Consider the following 20,045-nt stretch of genomic DNA (forward strand, 5'->3'; position numbering starts at 1 on the left):
CATTCATTTGCTCCCGAATATATCCATGGAAGAAACTTAAAATTGCCGGATCGATTCTGGAACTTGCCGGATGGATTCTGGATCGTCCATACCCCACATTGGATTGCATCGCCGAATCGATCATTGTTGACACCACTAGTAGGATATGAACCTGCAACCCTCTGATCTACAGGCCAGCGCTCTAACCAAAAGGTGGGGTTGCAGGTATGACATCACGTTGGGGGAACTCCCCCAGGATTCTAAGGGCGTATTCACACCTACCATGTTTGGTCCGGACCAAAGGACCAAACGGACCAGATTTTCGTTGGTTCGGACCTTTTGGGATAGTCTGAATACAAACCAGCGAATCCTGGTCCGGACCAAACAAGCGGACCGAGACCGAGCTGAAAGGTCGGACTCGGTCCGGATCAAACTACCCTGGTGCGGACCTTTTGGAGGTGTGAAAGCAGACCGGACCTAATCCCAGAATTTTTGCTTTTTTTGTACCTCGGGAGCTTCCGTCGTTTTTCGAGACAGAGTGTAGACAAGTGTAAACAAAGCGACTCAAAAACTTGTCATGTCCATGTCTTTGGTGTAAATTCGACAGAGTGGTTTGTTTGCAACAATATTAATATTAATAAAATAAAAGCCTAAACTATCGCAATCGTGGGCGTAGGCTACATTATTGTAGGCTACGGTTATTCATATTTTCAATGAGGATGGCTTGTCAGTGGAGCACAGGAAAGGATAAAGAGACTGTGTTAATTTACCTATTACAGCATTTTAAATGTCGATTGGGGCAAATCCGAAAAGCATCTACTGAAGAAACGGAAGAAAACACTGTAGTCCGCACAGTATGGATTCTGATAATGATAGCAATAATTACGACGTTGGCACTTATCCCCCTGGCTTGCTAGCTGTGCGTTGGATGGATGTAGGCTAGTGGAATAGCCTAGGCTACTTGAAGAAGTTGTGATGAAGACAACGAAGGTAATTCATTAATTTACCCGCTGTGGTGGCATGTTGGCAAGTTTGTATGATCCAAACGCTATGCCCGTGCTCATCATGTTACTTTTTTCTTGATGGAGTGCGTGAAATATTGCTGCAAATGGTAGCCACTATTCCAATACAAACGTATCCAAATGGCAGTGGAGCGCACTGTTTATTTTCGAGAAGAAAGCATGGCGTGGCGCTTGGAATAAGCTTGCCAATGTTTCACATTGAGCCTGTTTTGCGTCATTCCCAGACATCCCAAATGTAAAACACTGATTGCAGGGAGGTGGTTATATCCTAATATTGATGAATAAACCAGCCAGCACGCTCTTTGTCAAGCAATGGGTGAAAACTCGCTCTTGAACAATCTGGCTTTGAACAGCCAAGTGAGACTCTCTCTCTCTCTTGCCTGTCTGCGTAATGTAACCGATGCCATTCCATGTAGGCCTATGATGCAATCGTTATCTCGCCCGCACGCTATATAAGTGACAGTATAAAAAAAGAAAGAAAGAAAGAAACGGGGATAACATGTAGGCTAACCCAACTCGCGGCACCAGGGAGCAATTATCAATTGGCTATCAGGATCATGTCATGAACTTCAGATAGTCTGCGCTATATTTCGTGTGAGCGCCATGCATGCCGTGGAAGTTTATTTTACATGCCGCTGAGCTCTTTGGATACTTGTAGGCCTATTTGGACATAGCCTTAACTTGTTGCGCGTGTCGTTTCTGACCAATAGCTGAACGACCTCAGGGCGCGTGGCTTTGTTGTCGAATTTGGTCCGCTTACTGACATGTACACAGTCTGAAAGCCAACCGCACCAAATTTTTAAAATTAGGTTCGCACCAAACAAAGTGAACTATCGGACTTTCCTGGTCTGAATACGCCCTAAGGTTCTACATCAGGGGTGCTCAGACTTTTTCAACATGTGAGCTACTTATTGAGATGGGTGTGTGGAAGTGATCTACTGGGGGTTCGGGGGAGAACATTTGAAAATACAGCTGTTAGAAATGCAATTGTAACACAATATGAAAATGTATTTGTAGGCCTATATAGGCCTACACATCAATAATAATGAATGGTGAATCAGCGGTGAATAACAACCTCATACAGACCTTATTTAGGCCTACTGTAAATTACGCCTGTTTTTGATCACAAAGGGAGACCATAGTAGGCTATCAAGTTTATGATAAATGTAATTTTCATAAATTAACATAATATTAATGAAGTTATTGATGTGCCCTCTTGGTTTTTGGACAGATTTTATGTAATCCCCTTTTCACTTTAATATGAGTGCAGAGCTATTTTCTCCCTCCCTGAAGTGTTATTTCATGTGTGCATGCTTGCTGTCACCTATTTGAAGGGTTGTTGGTTTGGGATTTCGTGGAGGACTTTTTTTAATGCCGCTGTGAGAAGTAGACAGAACAGCGGTTTGCGGGCGTTTGGCGTTTTCACGTGGATGATATTGTCTTCGTGGACGTTACAGACATCCCTAGTTCCAAAAAATAAACAAGGAGACATCTACTGAATGGACCGAAAATCGCGCTCTCTGTCTAGCGGCCGCGCTGAACAGACCATTTGAAAAGACGCGCCTGCACTCAGGTTAAACAGGCACACATCATCCACTCTCCCCTCGCACGCGTGCCCATGAAATCTAATCGAAGTAGCTAACTCCACGCTCAATGCGGGAGTTGCATCTTGCCTGCACTTCTCAGAGCATTGTTTAAAAGGGGGGGAAATCAGGGGATTGCCGGTGTTCGGGCGGTTGTTTTCTTCTCTGGCTGTTTCTTTTGAGCGGTGACGCTGCCTGTAGGCTACTAACTGAACATATAGCGCACGGTATCGGCAAACGTCTCGTGCCGTCCTATTTTTTGTGCTCCGATCTTATGACTTATGAAGAGTTTGAGTGTGGCGCTTGACAGTTATCCTCCTTATCTGAAGACGTCGTTGTGTTTATGGTAGGCTATACCATACAGTGTAGGGCAGTGTAGACGCCTGGAGTTAGCCTGTCAGATCCTGGGTATCCATAGGGAACTTTTTTTTTTTTTTTTTTAAAGTGTCCTCCTACGATCTACCAATACTGCCTCTGCGATCGACTGGTCGATCGCGATCGACCTATTGAGCACCCCTGTTCTACATAGACTCCTATGAGCCTGCGGAACCCCCAACGTGATGTCATAATAGTACATATTCTTGAAAATGGTTAACCTGCAACCCTTAAGCCATGTCTCCACCTCTCTCCATCTCTCACCTTTGGCCACGTCGATGGCAAAGCGGCCCTGCTCGTTGCCAGAGAAGAAGCTGTAGTAGATCTCCCCATTGGGCCCGATGTCGTCGCTGGTGGCAAACACCCTCAGCACCTCCGCCCCCATGGCCACGTCCTCGGGCACCGCCACGGCGTAGTCCGGCTTCTGGAACACGGGCGGGTTATCATTGACGTCCAGGACCATGACGGTGAGCTCCACCACAGAGGACAGGGCCCCCTCACCTAAGGGGTGTCACGGTATTAAAAATTAAAGCTGATTGTGCAGGTTCAGATTTAAAATAATCACACTAGTAAGCATTGGTCATACTAGTAAATATTAGTTTATTATTTTGCAAATATTCATGAAAAGATCAAATGTGGTAATTGGCAGCACAGTTTCAACAGTTTGCAATAGCTACTCTGACCACCATCCTACACAGTGCACCTTTAACGGTATATCATTTGTGACACCCTTACCCTCTGCCCCGTCACAGTCCGATGCCTGCACCCGGATCTTGTAGTTGCCCATCTGCTCCCGATCCAGTTCCTTCTCCAGAACCACGACGCCGGACGAGGGGTCAATAGAGAACACGCCACTGGCGTCATCCACCAGAGAGTACACCACCTTCCTGTTCACACCTGCACAGAACAGTAATTACAGGAAATATAATAATATCATAAGTAATTTAAAAAGTGCTCAGAGAGCGCTCTTCCACCCTCACATGGACAGAGATGCATACGCACAGTGAACACCAACAAACTCAGACGAGCACATTACCTATACAACCTATAGGCTATTTACGCTTTATTGCACTTCCTGTCTTCCGCGCTCACTTCCTGGAACTATTATCACTATTATCATTATAATATATATGAACTATTATCACTATGGTGATCTGTGTGTCATTACTGTATAGTGAACATCTCATGTTAAAAAGTAGTTGCCCATCTTTCCATGGCCAACAACAACAAAGAGTCCTACATAAAAAAGTTCATCCACCAGAGAGTACACCACCTTCCTGTTCACACCTGCACAGAACAGTAATTGCATGAAATATAATAATATCATAAGTAATTTAAAAAGCGTTCAGAGAACGCTCCTTCAACCTTCACATGGACAGAGATGCATGCGCACAGTGAACACCGACAAACTCAGACGAGCACATAACCTACAATAAAACCTATAGGCTATTTACGCTTTACTGCACTTTCTGTCTTCCGCGCTCACTTCCTGGAACTATTATCACTATTATCATTATGATATATAGGAACTATTATCACTATGGTGATCTGTGTGTCATTTTTATTTATTTTGTTTAACACCATGGCTTCGGCACAGCGTTTGAATAACTGTATAGTGAACATCTCATGTTAAAAAGTAGTTGCCCATCTTTTCCATGGCCAACAACAACAAAGACTCAGACATAAAAAAGTTCCCACACAGTACTCTGTGCTTTCCACATGAATAAGTCAGTAAACCGACCTTCATCAAGGTCATTGGCTTTCAGCCGGGTGATGAGTGCTTTGGGAGTGGCGTTCTCAAAGACGGAGGCCAGGTACTGAGAGAAGGCAAAGGAGGGAGCGTTGTCGTTGACGTCCAGTATGGTGAGAGAGATCTCCGAGCGACAGAACAAACCACCTCCATCGGTGGCCTGTGCTATCAGTTTATAAACGGATGTCCTCTCCCGGTCAAGGGCACCAGCCGTCTTCAGCTCACCTGAGTGACAGGTAAAACAGACAAGTTGGAGCTATTAGGCGAACAGAGACTCACATACAAGTACAGTATATATATATATATCCACACACAATCACTCAATAACGCACATATACACAAAAACACACCCACACACATGCAAGTCCACAAGCACACTCTTAGGTTCACTCGTGCACATCACTTGCCCTCTCTCTCTCTCTCTCTCTCTCTCTCTCTCTCTCTCTCTCTCTCTCTCTCTCTCTCTCTCTCTCTCTCTCTCTCTCTCTCTCTCTCTCTCAATCAATTTTAGATGCTGTTCCAAATCTCATTCTCACACATATGCTCTTCTCTCCTGACAGGAAGGTGTGAATGTCCCAATACCTGTGCCGGTATCCATGAAGAAATCCTCCACTCCAATACCATAGAGTGAATACTGAATCTCTGCGTTGGTTCCGATGTCTTCATCAGTGGCAAAGACGGTTAGGATCCCTTTGTTAATCGGCACATCTTCTGGCAGTGAGGCCTCATACAGGTCCTGGCATTGGAATATGTCCACGTTATTGCCAGAGATTCTTTAAGTATATAGAGATATGCCAATGTAATAGGTTTCAATGGGCACCTAACATGAGCAGGTTCTGGTCTGCCTAAAGGGATGTGTCATAATACTCCAAGCATTGAATAGAACAGTCCTTAGGTCTGCCTAGGTCTGCCTAAAGGGGGATTCCACCCCACCCCCCTTTCAATAGGGAACCCGGAAACAATGGGCCAATGGAATCTCTCTCTCTCTCTACTCTCTCTGTTATTGCAATACAATACAACATGTAATTATATAGTGCAGTATCACAACTATGAAGTTGTCTCATAGCGTTTATTACAGTAAGAAATATTTAGTTACTCACATTTAGATGTTAACAGCAATGAAAATAATGTATGTCCACATTAATAAAATAAGAAATATTTAGATGCTCAAATTTAGATACTAACTCTCAGTATCCTTTACAGGGAACCCCTGTGTTAGTGTGTCACATACCTTAGCACACACAGGGCTGTTGTCATTGGCGTCCATGATGGTGACCTCAACGCCTACTGTGCTCATGTAGAGTCCGTCGCTAGCGGTGATGTTAAGCACGTACAGATCTGTCTCCTCACGGTCCAGAGGACGCTTCATAAACACCTTCCACTCGCCCTGCACCCGTGCCAGTGCAAACGCACCCTTTGGGTTACCTCCTGAGATACAGCAGATGGGGCAGACGTAAACATGAACAGTGATGAAGACAATCACAAGTCAAACACAAACTATGACAAGCCCATATAAAATTATGAATGATAAAATTGAAAAATGTAAAAAAAAGAAAAAAAAGAAATTGAACAGAGAAAACAAGACTGAACTTAATCAAATGTTTGTGGAAGGGAGAACGGTTAAGAGTTTGCTAACCAGCAATGTGGAAGCTGACGAGGCGGTTCTGGTCTGATGTGTCCCCGTCTCGGGTGCTTAACACGGCCACCACCTCCCCTGGTGGGTCGCTCTCCCTCACCGCTCCCCGATAGTAGTCCCGCTCAAAAGCCGGCGGGTTATCGTTCACGTCTGCAACCGTAACACTGACAATGGCGGAGGAGGACAGCGACACGCCCTCCCCGAGGTCTGAAGCCACCACGCTGAAGGTGTACGATGGGGACGTCTCGTGGTCCATCACTCCCAGCGTGGTGATCCAGCCTGTTTTACTGTCAATGTTAAACCAGGCGTTGGTGCCGGAGTTAGACGACCCGGTGGGTGGCAGCAGTAGCCCCCTGTTGTCGTTGTTTTCGTCTGTGACGGACGCCCTCAGGCTGTAGGCCACCTGTCCGTTGGAGCCCCAGTCGGGATCCAGAGCCCTCACCTGGATCACCCGGGTGCCGATCGGCATGCCCTCCATCACCATGGCAACGTAGGCGCTGGTCTCGAAGGTGGGCCTGTTGTCGTTGACGTCCAGGACCTTCACCTCCACATCCACCACGGCGATGGACTCCACAAAGTCCTGCCGCATCGCGGCCGACACCTACAAGTTTACAAGTTTATTTATATAAAAAGGGACAGCATATATTACCAGCATTTAAACAAAAATGCTAAATACACAAGATTATAGCCATGAGGCTAATTTCCATCTTTTGTCCCTTGACAGGTTTGATGTTCCATAAAAAACAAGGTTAAAACAAAACTAAAAATACACAGTTATAGTACACAGTTGTAAAATTATAGAGTCAAAGATATGTCACACATTTTAAAAATAAATAATACAAAATACAATTACAAGATACAATACCCAAATAAGTTAAAGAACAGCTGCCAGTAGTAGCCTAACTATGAGAAATTATGTTGACAGCATTGAGAATCTAATAACCACAATTTTAACTGTTTGCTGACTGAGTTTACTGTTGGCAGCTCTCTAATTATACTGGGAATTGTGTTCCAGGTGTGAGAGACTCTGTAAGAGAAAACAGCCTGACTAAAAGCGCTCTTTCTAAATGGAACAGAGCAATCACCCCTGGAACTGGCTCTGGTAGCCCTATTTATACTTTTTGTAATAAATATCTGTAGAGGATACCTTGAAGCGGAAGTTGCTGACGGCCTCGTAGTCGAGTGACTTGATCAGTCGGATCAGGCCCGTCTCGCGCTCCACCAGAAACGTGCCGCCCAGGTTGCTCTCCACGGTCTCACCGTTGACAACGGAGAATGTGCCAGTCTGGCCCAGGCTCAGGTAGATTGAGCCCAGCGCCGTGCCCGCAGGTGTGTCCTCCGGTATGGTGAAGGAGTACTGGGGCTGCGTGAAGGACGGGATGGTGGCCTCGGGAGGGAGCACGTGTATGAACGCGGACACGAGCGAGTGCTTGGCCGGTGTCCCACCGTCCGTGGCTTTGACAAAGAACGACAGGACAGTTCCCCTCAGGTGTTCCACACTGCCCTTGGTCACCATCCAGCCACTGTCCGGTTCTATCTCCAGAACGTCCACGAGTGGGAGCCGGGCCTCGCTGTACAGGGAGTAGCTCACGCGTCCGTTGGTTCCCACATCCGGGTCCTGGGCCTGGATCTGTGTCACCAGGGAGCCCATGGGAGCATTCGACTTGATACTCACTCTGTATTCGACAGCACAGAAGCGTGGAGCATTATCGTTCTCGTCCGCGAGCATCACTCGAACGGTGCAGAAAGACGCTCGTCCGCCTCCATCCAATGCCATGACAGTCAGTACAATGTCTCTGCTGGCTGGGCTCTCTCTGTCCAGCTTCTGTGCTGTGGTGATCAGGCCGTCAGCAGCGATGCTGAACTGAGTCTTTCCGATGTCATTGATGAAGGAGTAGGAAATCTGACCAAACAGCCCAGAGTCCTCATCCGTGGCCCTCACCTGTATGACCCTGGAGCTGGGTGGGGCATTTTCTCTCACCTCAGCCAAGTAGAACCTCTGGCTGAACACTGGGCTGTACAGGTTCGCCCCCTGAACACGTATGATCACTTGCGCAGTGCTCGTGAACACACCGTCAGACACTGACACGTTCAGGTTGTATAGAGGCTTCATGCCCTGTCTTCGCTGGTTGGACAGGGTGATGATGCCAGTTTCGGCCCCCATGAAGAAGTTCATCCTGTCGTCTCCGGAGAGGATGCTGTACCTTAGCCGATCGGCATCTGAGCTGTCCAGATCTGACGCCTGAACACAGGTCACAAAATGACCCCTTGGGGCCAGTTCGCTCACAAAGGCGTCATAGACCAGTTGATTAAAAGCTGGAGGGTTGTCATTGGCATCCACAACCACAATAGTGACTGAGACCTCACTACCTTGCGCAGGTTCCCCACTGTCTGTTGCCCTGATGAGAAAGTTGAAGCGCTGTATCAGCTCATAGTCGAGCATGCGTGTGGTCAGGACAAGCCCACTGCTCGGTTCGATGATGAAATACTCAGTGCTGTTAAACGCATCTGACAAAATCTGATAGCGTATCACGTTGTTCTTATCAGAGTCTTTGTCAGTGGCCATGATCTGCAGCACCGCTGTGCCAACTCCTGAGTTTTCGGCCAGAGTGGCTGCGTAGGACGACTTTTCAAACACAGGAGCATTGTCGTTGACATCCAGCACAGCAATGTCCACATCAACCTCCGATCTGGCCCCAGTGACGGTGTCTGTGGACCGCACAGTCAGTCTGTAGTAGGGGGTGACCTCGTAATCTAAGGGGTACACAACACTGATGACCCCACTGTCAAAGCTTATGTCAAACTGAAGGGAAGGGTCTCCATCTACGATGGTGTAGATGATGTTCTGTCCCTCAGGACTAGTGGCGTTGATGCTGATGATGGGGGTCAGTACTGGAATATCCTCCAGTACGGATATGCCATAAAAGGGCTTTTCAAACACAGGCATGGCCTTGTTCACGACTGTTACAGGCACGTCCACAGTAGTAAACAGCGACGGGTAGCCTGAATCCCAGGCGAGCACGCCAACTTTATACTCGACATTTGACAGATCTGCATCAAAGGACCTTTTCAAGACGAGCTCACCAGTTTGCCGGTTCATCTCAAAATTCCTGTGCTCCTCCTTCAGAGTGTAGAATACCTCTCCGTTGATGTCCTTGTCTCTGTCTGTTGCAGATACTTTGAAAATCAATGAGCCTGGCTCTGCGTCCACCTGCACAGAGGCGTAGTATGGCAGGCCTGTAAACTCTGGGGCGTTGTCATTGACATCCTCCACCTGTATACTGACAGTCACCCTTGCTACCCGTACGCGGTCATACTCTCGACTGGCCTCCACCACTAGCTCGTAGCTCTCCTGTTCCTCCCTGTCAAAGGGCACCCCTGTGGTCTGGATGACCCCTGCTGTGGGTCTGATGGTGAAGCAAGCTCCGGCATTCAGGAGGGTGTACTTCAGGGGCTCGTTAAGCCGGCTGCCGGTAGCCCTGACGATGGCTACTGTGGTAACGTTTACGTTGTTCTCGAGAATGGAGGATGAGTAGGATGGCTGGCTGAAGACGAGCCCGCTGTCCATGGCTTCCCTGACCACCACTGTCACCAATGCTGAACTGAAGAAGCGTCCATCTGACACCTTGACATTGAACCGATAGCGGCTCTTAGAGAGGCTGCTGTTTTTTACAGACAGCACACCAGTTGCTGCGTCCATGGTGAACTGATCCATGCTATTGTCAGCAAGGGAGTAGATGAGATCGCCTTGAAGACCACCGAAGTCGGGATCCGATGCCTCCACTCGGAGAACCTCCACACCGACGTAGGTGGGCAGAAGCAGGACTGTGTCGTAAGCCTCCTGGGTAAACTTTGGTGGACAGTCGTTGGTGTTTGTGATCTTGATTACCACCTCTGCCGGTCGCTCAGCTGTCAACTGAGGGTTCCCACTGTCCCTGACGTGAACCTGGAAGTAGAACTCAGTAGAAGTCTCGTAGTCTAGGTTGGACAGGGTTCTAACGGACCCAGTCCCAGAGTCCACAGTGAAGAAAGATTTGGCCTTGTCCTCAACTATGTCGAAGATCAGGAGAGCGTTCTGGTTGCGGTCTGCATCCATGGCTTGGATCACCAGAGGGCTGCCGTTCTCACTCATCACAATACTGTTGATGGGTGCCGCTTCGCTGATACTACCTGTATACCTCAGCTGCCAGAATATGGGAGCGTTGTCATTGGTGTCCACTATCTGAATGGTGACAGTGGCATTGGAAGTCACCCCGGCCATGTTAATGGCACGTATCACCAACGTGAAGAAAGTCGATGTCTCAAAATCCAATAATCTCTGGGTTGTGATGACTCCTGTGTAGCGGTTGAGCGCAAACCTTCTCTCGCCGTTTCCCTGGGCGATATCGTACATGAGTGCCGTCCGGCTGATGGCACTGATAGTGGTGACAAAGGTTCCAATGGCGGCGTTCTCAGTGACCTCCGCTTGGTACTCCTGCTGGGTAAACTTTGGGCTAGAGGAGACTGACAGAGAAACGGAGATCCTGACCGTCGCCGTGGCACTGAGAGACGGGGTGCCACCATCCATTGCTCTGACGGTCACAACGTAGTATCCCACAGAGGTGAGGTCCAACTCTCTGGCCACGGATATGATGCCACTGACAGGGTCGATGCCAAATGCTGCCCCTGTGTTACCTGGGGAAAGAAAATATAAGATAGGAGTGAAGAAGCTGACAGAACAAGTGAAATAAAATTATACATTAAAAATAATAATGTAAGATAAAGCTGATAGGCCAAGCAAACTCAGATCTACAGTAAAGGTGCTGATACAGAAGGAAACAAAATTATTTAATGTTTCCAATGTAATGATAGACATGTTGACAGGTTAGACTATGTCTGTGTACAAATTTGTTTGCAAAATATGTTCCTTGATAACAGCTACAACAACTAATCCACACTCTGGAATACAACTACCAATCTATTCCAAAGACATGTATGTGGGAAGTTACCTGCTTCAATTGAGTACACAACTTCTCCATTTCTGCCTTCGTCTTTGTCGATCGCAGTGACCTGCAGGACGGCCTGTCCAACCGTAGCAGATTCAAACACCACCCCGTCATACACAGTGCTCGTGAAGTAGGGAGCTTGGTCGTTGGCGTCCTCCACCACCACAAAGACTCTGGCCAGGTCTCTGTAGTAGGGATACTCCTGATCCTTCACCTGCAACGGCAGACAGAGATCATTACATTAAATCAAGCGGACGCGGATGAGTTGGAAGCGTATCATCAGTGAATTCTACTCAAGCTAGATTTTGAACATGCTGGGCGTTAAACGACAAATTATGAAACTGCTGTCAATGTTAGCTAATATCACTTACTACTGTAAGAATTGTGTTCACAGGTGGAAGATAGACAAAGAGGCAGAGATTTGTCAAGCATGATTGACAAATCTCTGCCTCTGTGTCTATCTTCCACCTGTGAACACAATTCTTACACTACCTGATCTACACAGTTGTCCCAACCCACAAATATTTGAAGAAGAGGAATTATAACATGTTTTCAATGAAATGGGCGGATTTTAGCGACCTTATGTATATGGCCTAGTATAGCAGTCGGAAGTTCCACATGCCCCCGGCTCCCCCCTTGAGCACCTGCCCCTAAAAAATGTCTGTTTATGCCACTGACGGTGATTACCATGATGGTGAGCACGTGCTGTGTGCGGGCCTCGTAGTCCAGCCGGTCTGCCGTGTAGATGACCCCGGTGCCCGGGTTGATCTGGAACATCCGCATGCTTGCCGGGTCTACGCTGCCATGGATGGAGTAACTCAGCTTGGAGCGCCGGTCTGGGTCCGTAGCTGACACCATCAACACCTCGGTGTCCGCTGGGGTGTCCTCGGAGACTGTGACATCATAGGTGGGGCTGGAGAAGACTGGAGAGTTGTCGTTGCTGTCCAGGACCCGGATGTACACCTGTGTGCAATCATAAATCAATAGTTTGGTAAAATTATGTTAAACATCAATTAATGAAGAAGCGATGGTTTATGAATGGTTTATATGGAAAAGGTCTCCAATTAGTTTAATCATATTTGGCTGTATGCCATAAGGCTCTGAGCACTGTAGGGCTTGTGGGGTCTTTTAGTTTTGTCTGCCTCATAATGCCTTGTACATACACAGTAACTTACTCTATGTATTATATGCCATTTGCTTTTTTACAGTTGGGAAAACAAAGTTGTGTCACTTTTCAATAATCTCAAAATGTGCTATCTAAAGTATTACAATATTTCACCAAACAAAACAGAGAGAATGTTCATCTATAGTTCCCCAAGGGTGTGTGCTAAGCCCTCTGCTCTACACCCTTTTCACCAATGACTGGCCTGCCTTTTCCCATTCTAATCTCATCATCAAGTTCACACCACTGATGATGAGATGACACCACTGTTCTCAGACTAATTACAAACAATGAGGAGATGAGCTACAGGAACTATGTGTCATGGAGTCATAGTTTGGCACTGAACACCAAAAAGACGAAATGTTATGCCCGGCTCTGCCTGTGGGCTGGTTGGGTCTCTCAATTCAGTTGCAGATTTCTGCAAAATGTTTTAGAGATCCTAAACTGAACTGTGGATGTCCACAATTACTATGTCACCCATAGAAATGAACGGCAAAAGTGATCTGAAATGATGATTATGGATAGGAGGAAGGTATTTGGAAATATCTGAAATGCTCCTTTTAACAAGGCAAAAACCAAATTACAGATATCTGCAACACATATCTAATCTGGTTTTTAAATGTTAAAAGCACTTGCCATAGCGCCAGTGCCACTGATATAGGTACTAGCTACAGACAGGTTTTATCAGCAGCTGGCTAGTTGGAAAACTGTGCCAATGTCAAGCCCTGCCCTGAGTGGTCTTCACCAGAGTGGTGGCAGTGTTTATCTGAGTGGTGCTGAGTGGAGTCAACGATCGTCTATTTATAGGATACTTCAGACTCATACTTTTCTGGGATCCATGTGATGTCAGGTAAAGTTCCCCTTTAGGAGACCTTCGGTTCTTGATGTTGAGAACAAACAGAGTTCCCTTAGCGCTGTAGATGGTGCTAGCGCACTTTTAGTGCAAGTCGCCACCAAACACCACAAAAAGAGAAGAAGAAGGAGGGGACAACGCCCCCTTACGAGACAGAATGGGGCACCTAAGTCTCCACAACTTCCGGGCGGCTTGTGGGGCTGGGAACGCAAAAACTTTTGACTGGGCTTTAATGGACTAATCAAAGCTATTTTCCGATCCACCTCGCATTTCCCCGTCGATCACACATATGCTGTGCCTCAGAATTAATAACAACCAATGGTGTGCTTGTTGACTTCACTTGGCAAGCGATTTTTGAGTTGTGTGTGTGCAAAAATATACAATTATTTGGACTACACAACAGACGTCGCATGTCCGACATGCAGCCACTTAAGCCGCAGTGCAGCGGTAGGGTTGGCTGTGCCTCGGTTCACGTCAGATATGCGAGGCGCACGTGTAGTCTCTAACACAGTTTTGCACAAAAGCTAAAATAACTTTTCTTGCGTGTCGAAAATGAGTGGTCTTACGACGCAAATCCAAACCTTTCAAATTCACTGTCATCATATGTGAAATCCGGAGCACATGCCAAATGGGATGAGGATTTAGCTTGACTCGCTCCATTAACTCTCATTCAAAATTTTGAGAGCTCCAGCCCCACGGATCGGAAGTAGAAGGGCGTGACTTAGGTGCCCCATTTGAGCACACTCCTTTGAATTGGGTGGTTGGAGCTTTGCATATCTTCCTCTATTAAGAAAATCTTTGGTTGAGTGGTGGCAGTGTTCACCTGAGTGGTGGCAGCATTGGTTCCATCCGTCACCTGCACGGTCACATTGTAGAAGGACTGCAGCTCTGCATCCAAAGGACTGGCTATTACTATAGTACCCATCCCCCTCTTGATGTCAAATGGGCCGTCGTAACTAGAACCTGGAAATCAAGATGTACGTAAGCACGAATACAAACCAAGATACTAAATGAAGGAATGGTAAGATTATCAGTCTTTCGCACTGTACGTATTTTACAACATATCCTTAAAAAACTTGTGATAGTATCTGGATTTTACTACTTATTAATATTAAAGACTATAAAGCAGCTAACATTCAGAATACACGGCTAATTGGCCTCATGCCCTTTTCTGAGGTGCTAACAGTAGGACAGGTAGACAAAAGAAGAGACCTAAAAAACAGTATACACCGATCTGAGAACGGCCGCCATTACTGAAGTGCTTCCAGACCCAAACTCGTAGCTGGACAGTGGAGAAGGCCGTCATTTTATAAGCCAATAGTAGCCAATTAGAACTAATTTAATATACCTACATCAGTGCAGGGTTGTACATTAAGACCAATTGGTCGCATTTTGAGCCTAAATTTTGGACTGTGCGAGAAAGAAAAATGAAACGGGCGCACGTGTGCGAGTATGCTTTTCAACCCTTTTATTCGCGTTTTACTCCTGCTCGAGTGCATGATAGCGAGAGCTGCGCTTTTTTTCCTCGATTCCCTAACACTAAATGCGGTATGCCCTTCTCGCATGTATGCACTGCCTGTCTGACAGACAGCGTCAATCTCCCAGTGGGAATGCGCTTCAAAAAAAAAGACGGTCAATGTTGCTTGAATTCCGCGTTGGCTAAGATTGAACCATCCACAGACCTGTATTAACCATCTATGCTCCCGTAGCCCTCAGAAAAAAAAAACAGAATCGCACAGAGCCGTGGTTAAATATGGCATATAACGCGTGCACGCTCATCTCCCATACCAGTCGAATGTTCTGTGCCAAAACTTCTTACAGCTTTTCGAAATGGGCTGCTGTTTAAAACGTTAAATGCAGGAGTTTGCATTGCTAACAGGAAACCTTTTGAATCCGGTAGTGAAACAGCCTCTCGGTTTGCAAGCTCATGTGATTTAAAAGACGTTGCTGTTTTGGCGTTTTCCCTAACCGCTGTCTTCCTTATTACTTCGCAAAAAATGCATCGCAAACAAAATAGTAGGCTATTAGTCAAGATAATAGTTCGAGGAGGATTCAGAACAGGTACCGGACCGGTAGTGTTCACTGCGCGCAAGGGCCAGTCTAGTTGGCCCAGCAGCTACCGGTGCTGTAGGGCATGGCTATCAAAAAGAGCAGCCAACACAGTGAGATAATTTTGCGCCTCCCAGTTTCATTACACACCGTTCCAACCCACGCGTTTGAGGAATAAACTATTTTTAAAAAGCCCGTTGGATTAGCGTGTTGCCTTACCTACTATGTTTAAGACTAAATAAACTACTCAATCTAGTTCAGTAATCATGTGATTACATGTTTCAATCACGAAGCCATAGTAATAATAGGCTAATAATAATAATAATAATGATAATAAGTAGGCTAATGGGAACTGTGGTTTCCTCCCTGTTTTTGTTGCACAGGGTAATGGCATAGGCTATTGTGCATGAAGATGAAGAAAAAGCCCTTCAATTTCTCCCTATCACTTAGTTAGGTCACCTAGGCTACAACCTTGGCTGGAGGGGGGGGGGTGTCCCACATCACTTGTTATGAAACTGCACAACACAGACCTTTTTCATGAACATCTGTGGTTACAGGTCTTATTCTGGCTAACCCACCACCAACCTTGGTTAATATGTTTTCTGTGGAAAACACAACGCTCTCTGTGCATTATTGCTGCGGTAATCAATGGTACAATATTAAGCACAGTAGGCCTATTTTACATAAAAAACACACAATAATGTTTTGTAAGTGTCGCGAAATTTTGCTCCTAAATTTTTGTCTGTGCTCCTAAATTTTTTCATTTAGGAGCACCAGTGCTCCTAGTGAAAAAGCTTAACGTACAGCCCTACATCAGTGGCTGTTAAAAGAAAAGCCATGCCATTGAAAACGAGACATTTAGGAGCTTTGAAAGTCTATAAATCACTTAATAAATACATCGACTGTCCCAGGCGAGCTAGCGGCTAACTACTAGCCAAACTGTGGTAAACAAACACAAGGCTTGCTCCGGTTTGCTAGCTAAATCCGGACATGTAATGTTGACAACAAACAATTTCACACAGCCATTTACAAGCCCAAATTACTTATTTCACTGGTAGATCAATGAGGGTCTTGGGGTTGAAAAGAAGGCATTTTTGAACTTTGTAAGTGAAACTGGAATTTATTAACAAACTCGGTTTGGAGAGAAGCCAGTTAGCCCGCACATAGCTAGGTCTATTCAGTATAGCTGTACATGTCCTTCTTAAATTAAATGTTTCATTAATTTATACATTCTACCAGTTCATGATATAGCTCCATCAATCACCTATGGCCACTGTCTGACATCGTCTATCCATGAAACTTTATTCAAAACTTAATTCAGGCTGTCATTTTGATGGTCTCAGTCACCAGAATTTATAAGCGCAGCAACTATTTATACATGGCACTTCAGCAATGGCGGCAGCGCACAATGGCGGCGCCCATAAATGGCTTCTAAAATTGGTGTATATTCAAGCTTTAAAAGCCTAACAGGTAGTGAGGTAACAGGAAGTGAGGTAACATCGGATGATATCACTGACAGATGACCACTTTATTTTGCTTTTCACATTCTATGACAGTTATTCAATCACGTTTTAAAAAAAATACATAAACATTGAAATGTTATGAATGAATTTGGGGACAATAATCACATTGCTTCACTTGTCAAGTATCAACAACTAATGAAACTTTTCACAATCATGGATGGTGGGATTCACATCAATACAAACCTATTTCAAAGGAGCAGTTACTACATGTAGTTGGAGGGATGAAGAACGTCTCTTGTGAGGACCGACCACCTGGTGACATTGATCTCAATTAGCATAATGTTACCACCATATATTAGCATATCATAGTAATACAGACACTAATAGGCCATTAGTAGACATGTATATACATGACATGAAAGATGGATATACAGTACAATTGGCCTGATTCTTCCACAGACTCCATGTACCCACTGAGGATGTAGTAGTGGGCTGTCCTGGACCTTGTTTATCGAAAACATTGTTGCTAACCAGTTAGCAACTTACTAGGTTTCCAAAAGAAAATTGCACTTCAACCAAGTAAGTAGCGAACTTAGTTAGCAACAACATTGTCAAGAAACGCAGCCCGGATTAGCATCCTGTGTCCAAATTTCAAACGTACTGTTCACAAACTGTCTACAAACAGGGTTTATACACTTTGGAGGGGGAACTATCCTTTAAAAACGTGAGAGTGGCCCAGCCCACCTGTGATATCGAACCAGAGTGGTATGTTGTTCTGATGTACTGAGATCGTCCCAACGCTCTCAGACACCTTGGCACTCTCAGAGATGCTGAAGTTGTAGTAAGGAGCTTTGAACAGCAGGGGCGACGTGGAGGGCAACGGCTTCCGGATCCAGTCGATGTGGAGCCGAGTGGTGGACCACAGCTGGGGGTTGCCATTGTCTGTAGCTTTGATCTGGAGAACATGAATAGACATAACATCACATTCTACTGTATATGAAGGAAGACCTTGGGGGGACTGCAGTTTAATCTTAGGCCCGTCCACATTAGATAGATAGAAATTCACCAATCCATAGAACAAACAATATCTGTCCACACTGGTCATTTACAGAAACGGTGTCATAGCAACATAATGTTCCAAGCTGGCGATTTCTGATCTGTCCACTTCAGCCATTGTTTTGAAAAAGCTTGAATTCTCTGTGTGAGTGGGAATGTAAACATTATTATGTGATCATACTGTATGTATCCTGCTTAATGTGGTTAGGGTCTTAGATTTGAAAGAAAAAAAACAATTTATTCCTATAAATATCCTATTGTGACACTTCTGTCAGCTGCTGGATGACATGTTGAAAAACCCCTTTTAGCATTAGGCCTACATTATAATTACTGTAGCTGACGATCTTGTCCAAAGTGGCTTACAATTAATTAGCTACAAGGATAGTCCCCCTGAAGCCAAATGGGATCTAATCCCATATCAGTTGAATCACTACTGTGCAAATCCCATTGAAGTAGGATCAGGTGCAGGGAAAAGAAACTTCTTTCCTCTCCGCTCACCTTCAACCATGACTGAAAAGGATCTGGATAATGTAACCCATGCAATAAAAGGAAGAAGAAAAAGTACACTGACTGTTACAAAAGAAATGTGTTCTTTTGTATCTTACTCCTATAAATATAAATTGCTCAAAATGAAGCCCTGAGCTGTGGTGATGCATAAATACAGTAGGTAAATGAAAATGGCTGTCTACACCAGTGGTTCCCAACCTTTTTCTTCAGGGACCCATATTTTTTACCATTGTAACTTAAGCTTTGGTGACCCAACTGCGCGAGCGCCTGCGCGAAAGGGAGTCACATGATACTCTGTTTCCTGCAAAAACTCATTAGTTATCATTTTATTCCTCAATTTGTCTTCGGTCAAATATAGAATAAATGTTTAATGTGTCACATTTTGTTGTATATATTAGTTTAAATGCTTTGTCATTTATTCAACATGGGCTATATATGGTATTAAAATGAAACCCCTTAAAATCAAGAGGGCTTCGCGACCCACTGTGGATCTTTGGCGACCCATAGGTTGGGTCCCGACCCATAGGTTGGGAACCACTGGTCTACACTGTGTCCTCCACACCCACCGTGAGGATGTCGTAGCTGCCTGCGGTGACCATTTTCCTGGACGAGACCATGGCGGTCTTGGGGTCAATAGAGAACTTCCCGTCCTGGGCTCCGTCCACGATGGTGTAGGTGAGCTCCGCGTTTGGGCCCTCGTCGCGGTCGTAGGCAAAGACGCGGTAGATGGGCTCGCCTCGCTTGCTCCGTCCCCGCTCAGGCACGCTGATGCGGTACACTGTCTCTGGGAACTCTGGCTGGTTGTCATTCTCGTCCTGGATATGGACAATGACCCACACGGTGGCCTGTCTGGAGATGCCAGTGCCGTCCATGACCGTCACCTACACGACAGAGAAGAAGATACTGAGGTAAATCCATCTTAATACACAACATTGACCCAGGTGCCCAAAGCTGCATGAATGCAGCATTCAGATTTATGATATTTAATTTTTTAATGAAAAATGTGGGTATGTTTAAATGCAACTCATTTCATGTTTTATGTGCTACGAAGGCTGACATATAGGTTTTTATAGGCTGAAGGCACCTTTTCACAAAAAGGGCTTAGGCAGGCAGCCGGCATTATTGAAGGTGCCTTAACAATGGGCCCATTATAGGTTTGTCGTCATCAAAAATGGCAAAGACCCAGTCAGTACTGTTACTGAAGATTAATACTGTTTTTCGATGAACAATAGGCCTACGACTATATGTGTGTGTACTATATAGTATGTGAGTATGGTAGCACCATTCTGCCAGTGGAAGTCAAAACAAGTCAAGTCCACTTTATTGTCAATTTATTTATATGCACTGGTCATTCAAAGAATTAGAATTACGTTTCTTACTTTCTCATGCATGCATACCTGTAGTCTAGACATACACATACGTACATAGACATAACAGGACCTGTATTTTAACTTTATCTTCTCACTATACGTATGTCTTCTGTTCTTCTCTAGTCTTGCACTTTATTGTCTGCATGTCTTATTGTCTGTGTCTATGCCTATAGTTATGCTACTGTATGTCTTGATTTCAACACACTGTAGGTCACAGCATATGTTCAAACATCAGATACTACAGTGCTTGGATAA

The 20,045-nt window shown here is 45.4% G+C and overlaps 1 protein-coding gene across 1 annotated transcript in view; it reads right to left on the reverse strand.

The window, feature by feature from the left end:
• LOC134453335 (protocadherin Fat 3) overlaps positions 1-20,045 on the reverse strand; it is a 101,350-nt gene that overhangs the window by 57,935 nt on the left and 23,370 nt on the right. The window contains exons 8-20 of the mRNA XM_063204214.1: positions 18,987-19,301; positions 17,602-17,812; positions 17,097-17,169; positions 14,169-14,301; positions 12,018-12,293; positions 11,334-11,544; positions 7,493-11,019; positions 6,346-6,946; positions 5,941-6,137; positions 5,292-5,445; positions 4,701-4,934; positions 3,695-3,856; positions 3,224-3,460 (exon numbers count right to left, since the gene is read on the reverse strand). Coding sequence (XP_063060284.1) covers positions 3,224-3,460; positions 3,695-3,856; positions 4,701-4,934; positions 5,292-5,445; positions 5,941-6,137; positions 6,346-6,946; positions 7,493-11,019; positions 11,334-11,544; positions 12,018-12,293; positions 14,169-14,301; positions 17,097-17,169; positions 17,602-17,812; positions 18,987-19,301 — 6,331 coding nt within the window. The remainder of the gene's footprint in view (positions 1-3,223; positions 3,461-3,694; positions 3,857-4,700; positions 4,935-5,291; positions 5,446-5,940; positions 6,138-6,345; positions 6,947-7,492; positions 11,020-11,333; positions 11,545-12,017; positions 12,294-14,168; positions 14,302-17,096; positions 17,170-17,601; positions 17,813-18,986; positions 19,302-20,045) is intronic.

Source organism: Engraulis encrasicolus, chromosome 7, assembly GCF_034702125.1.
Source record: "Engraulis encrasicolus isolate BLACKSEA-1 chromosome 7, IST_EnEncr_1.0, whole genome shotgun sequence".
Lineage (NCBI taxonomy): Eukaryota > Metazoa > Chordata > Actinopteri > Clupeiformes > Engraulidae > Engraulis > Engraulis encrasicolus.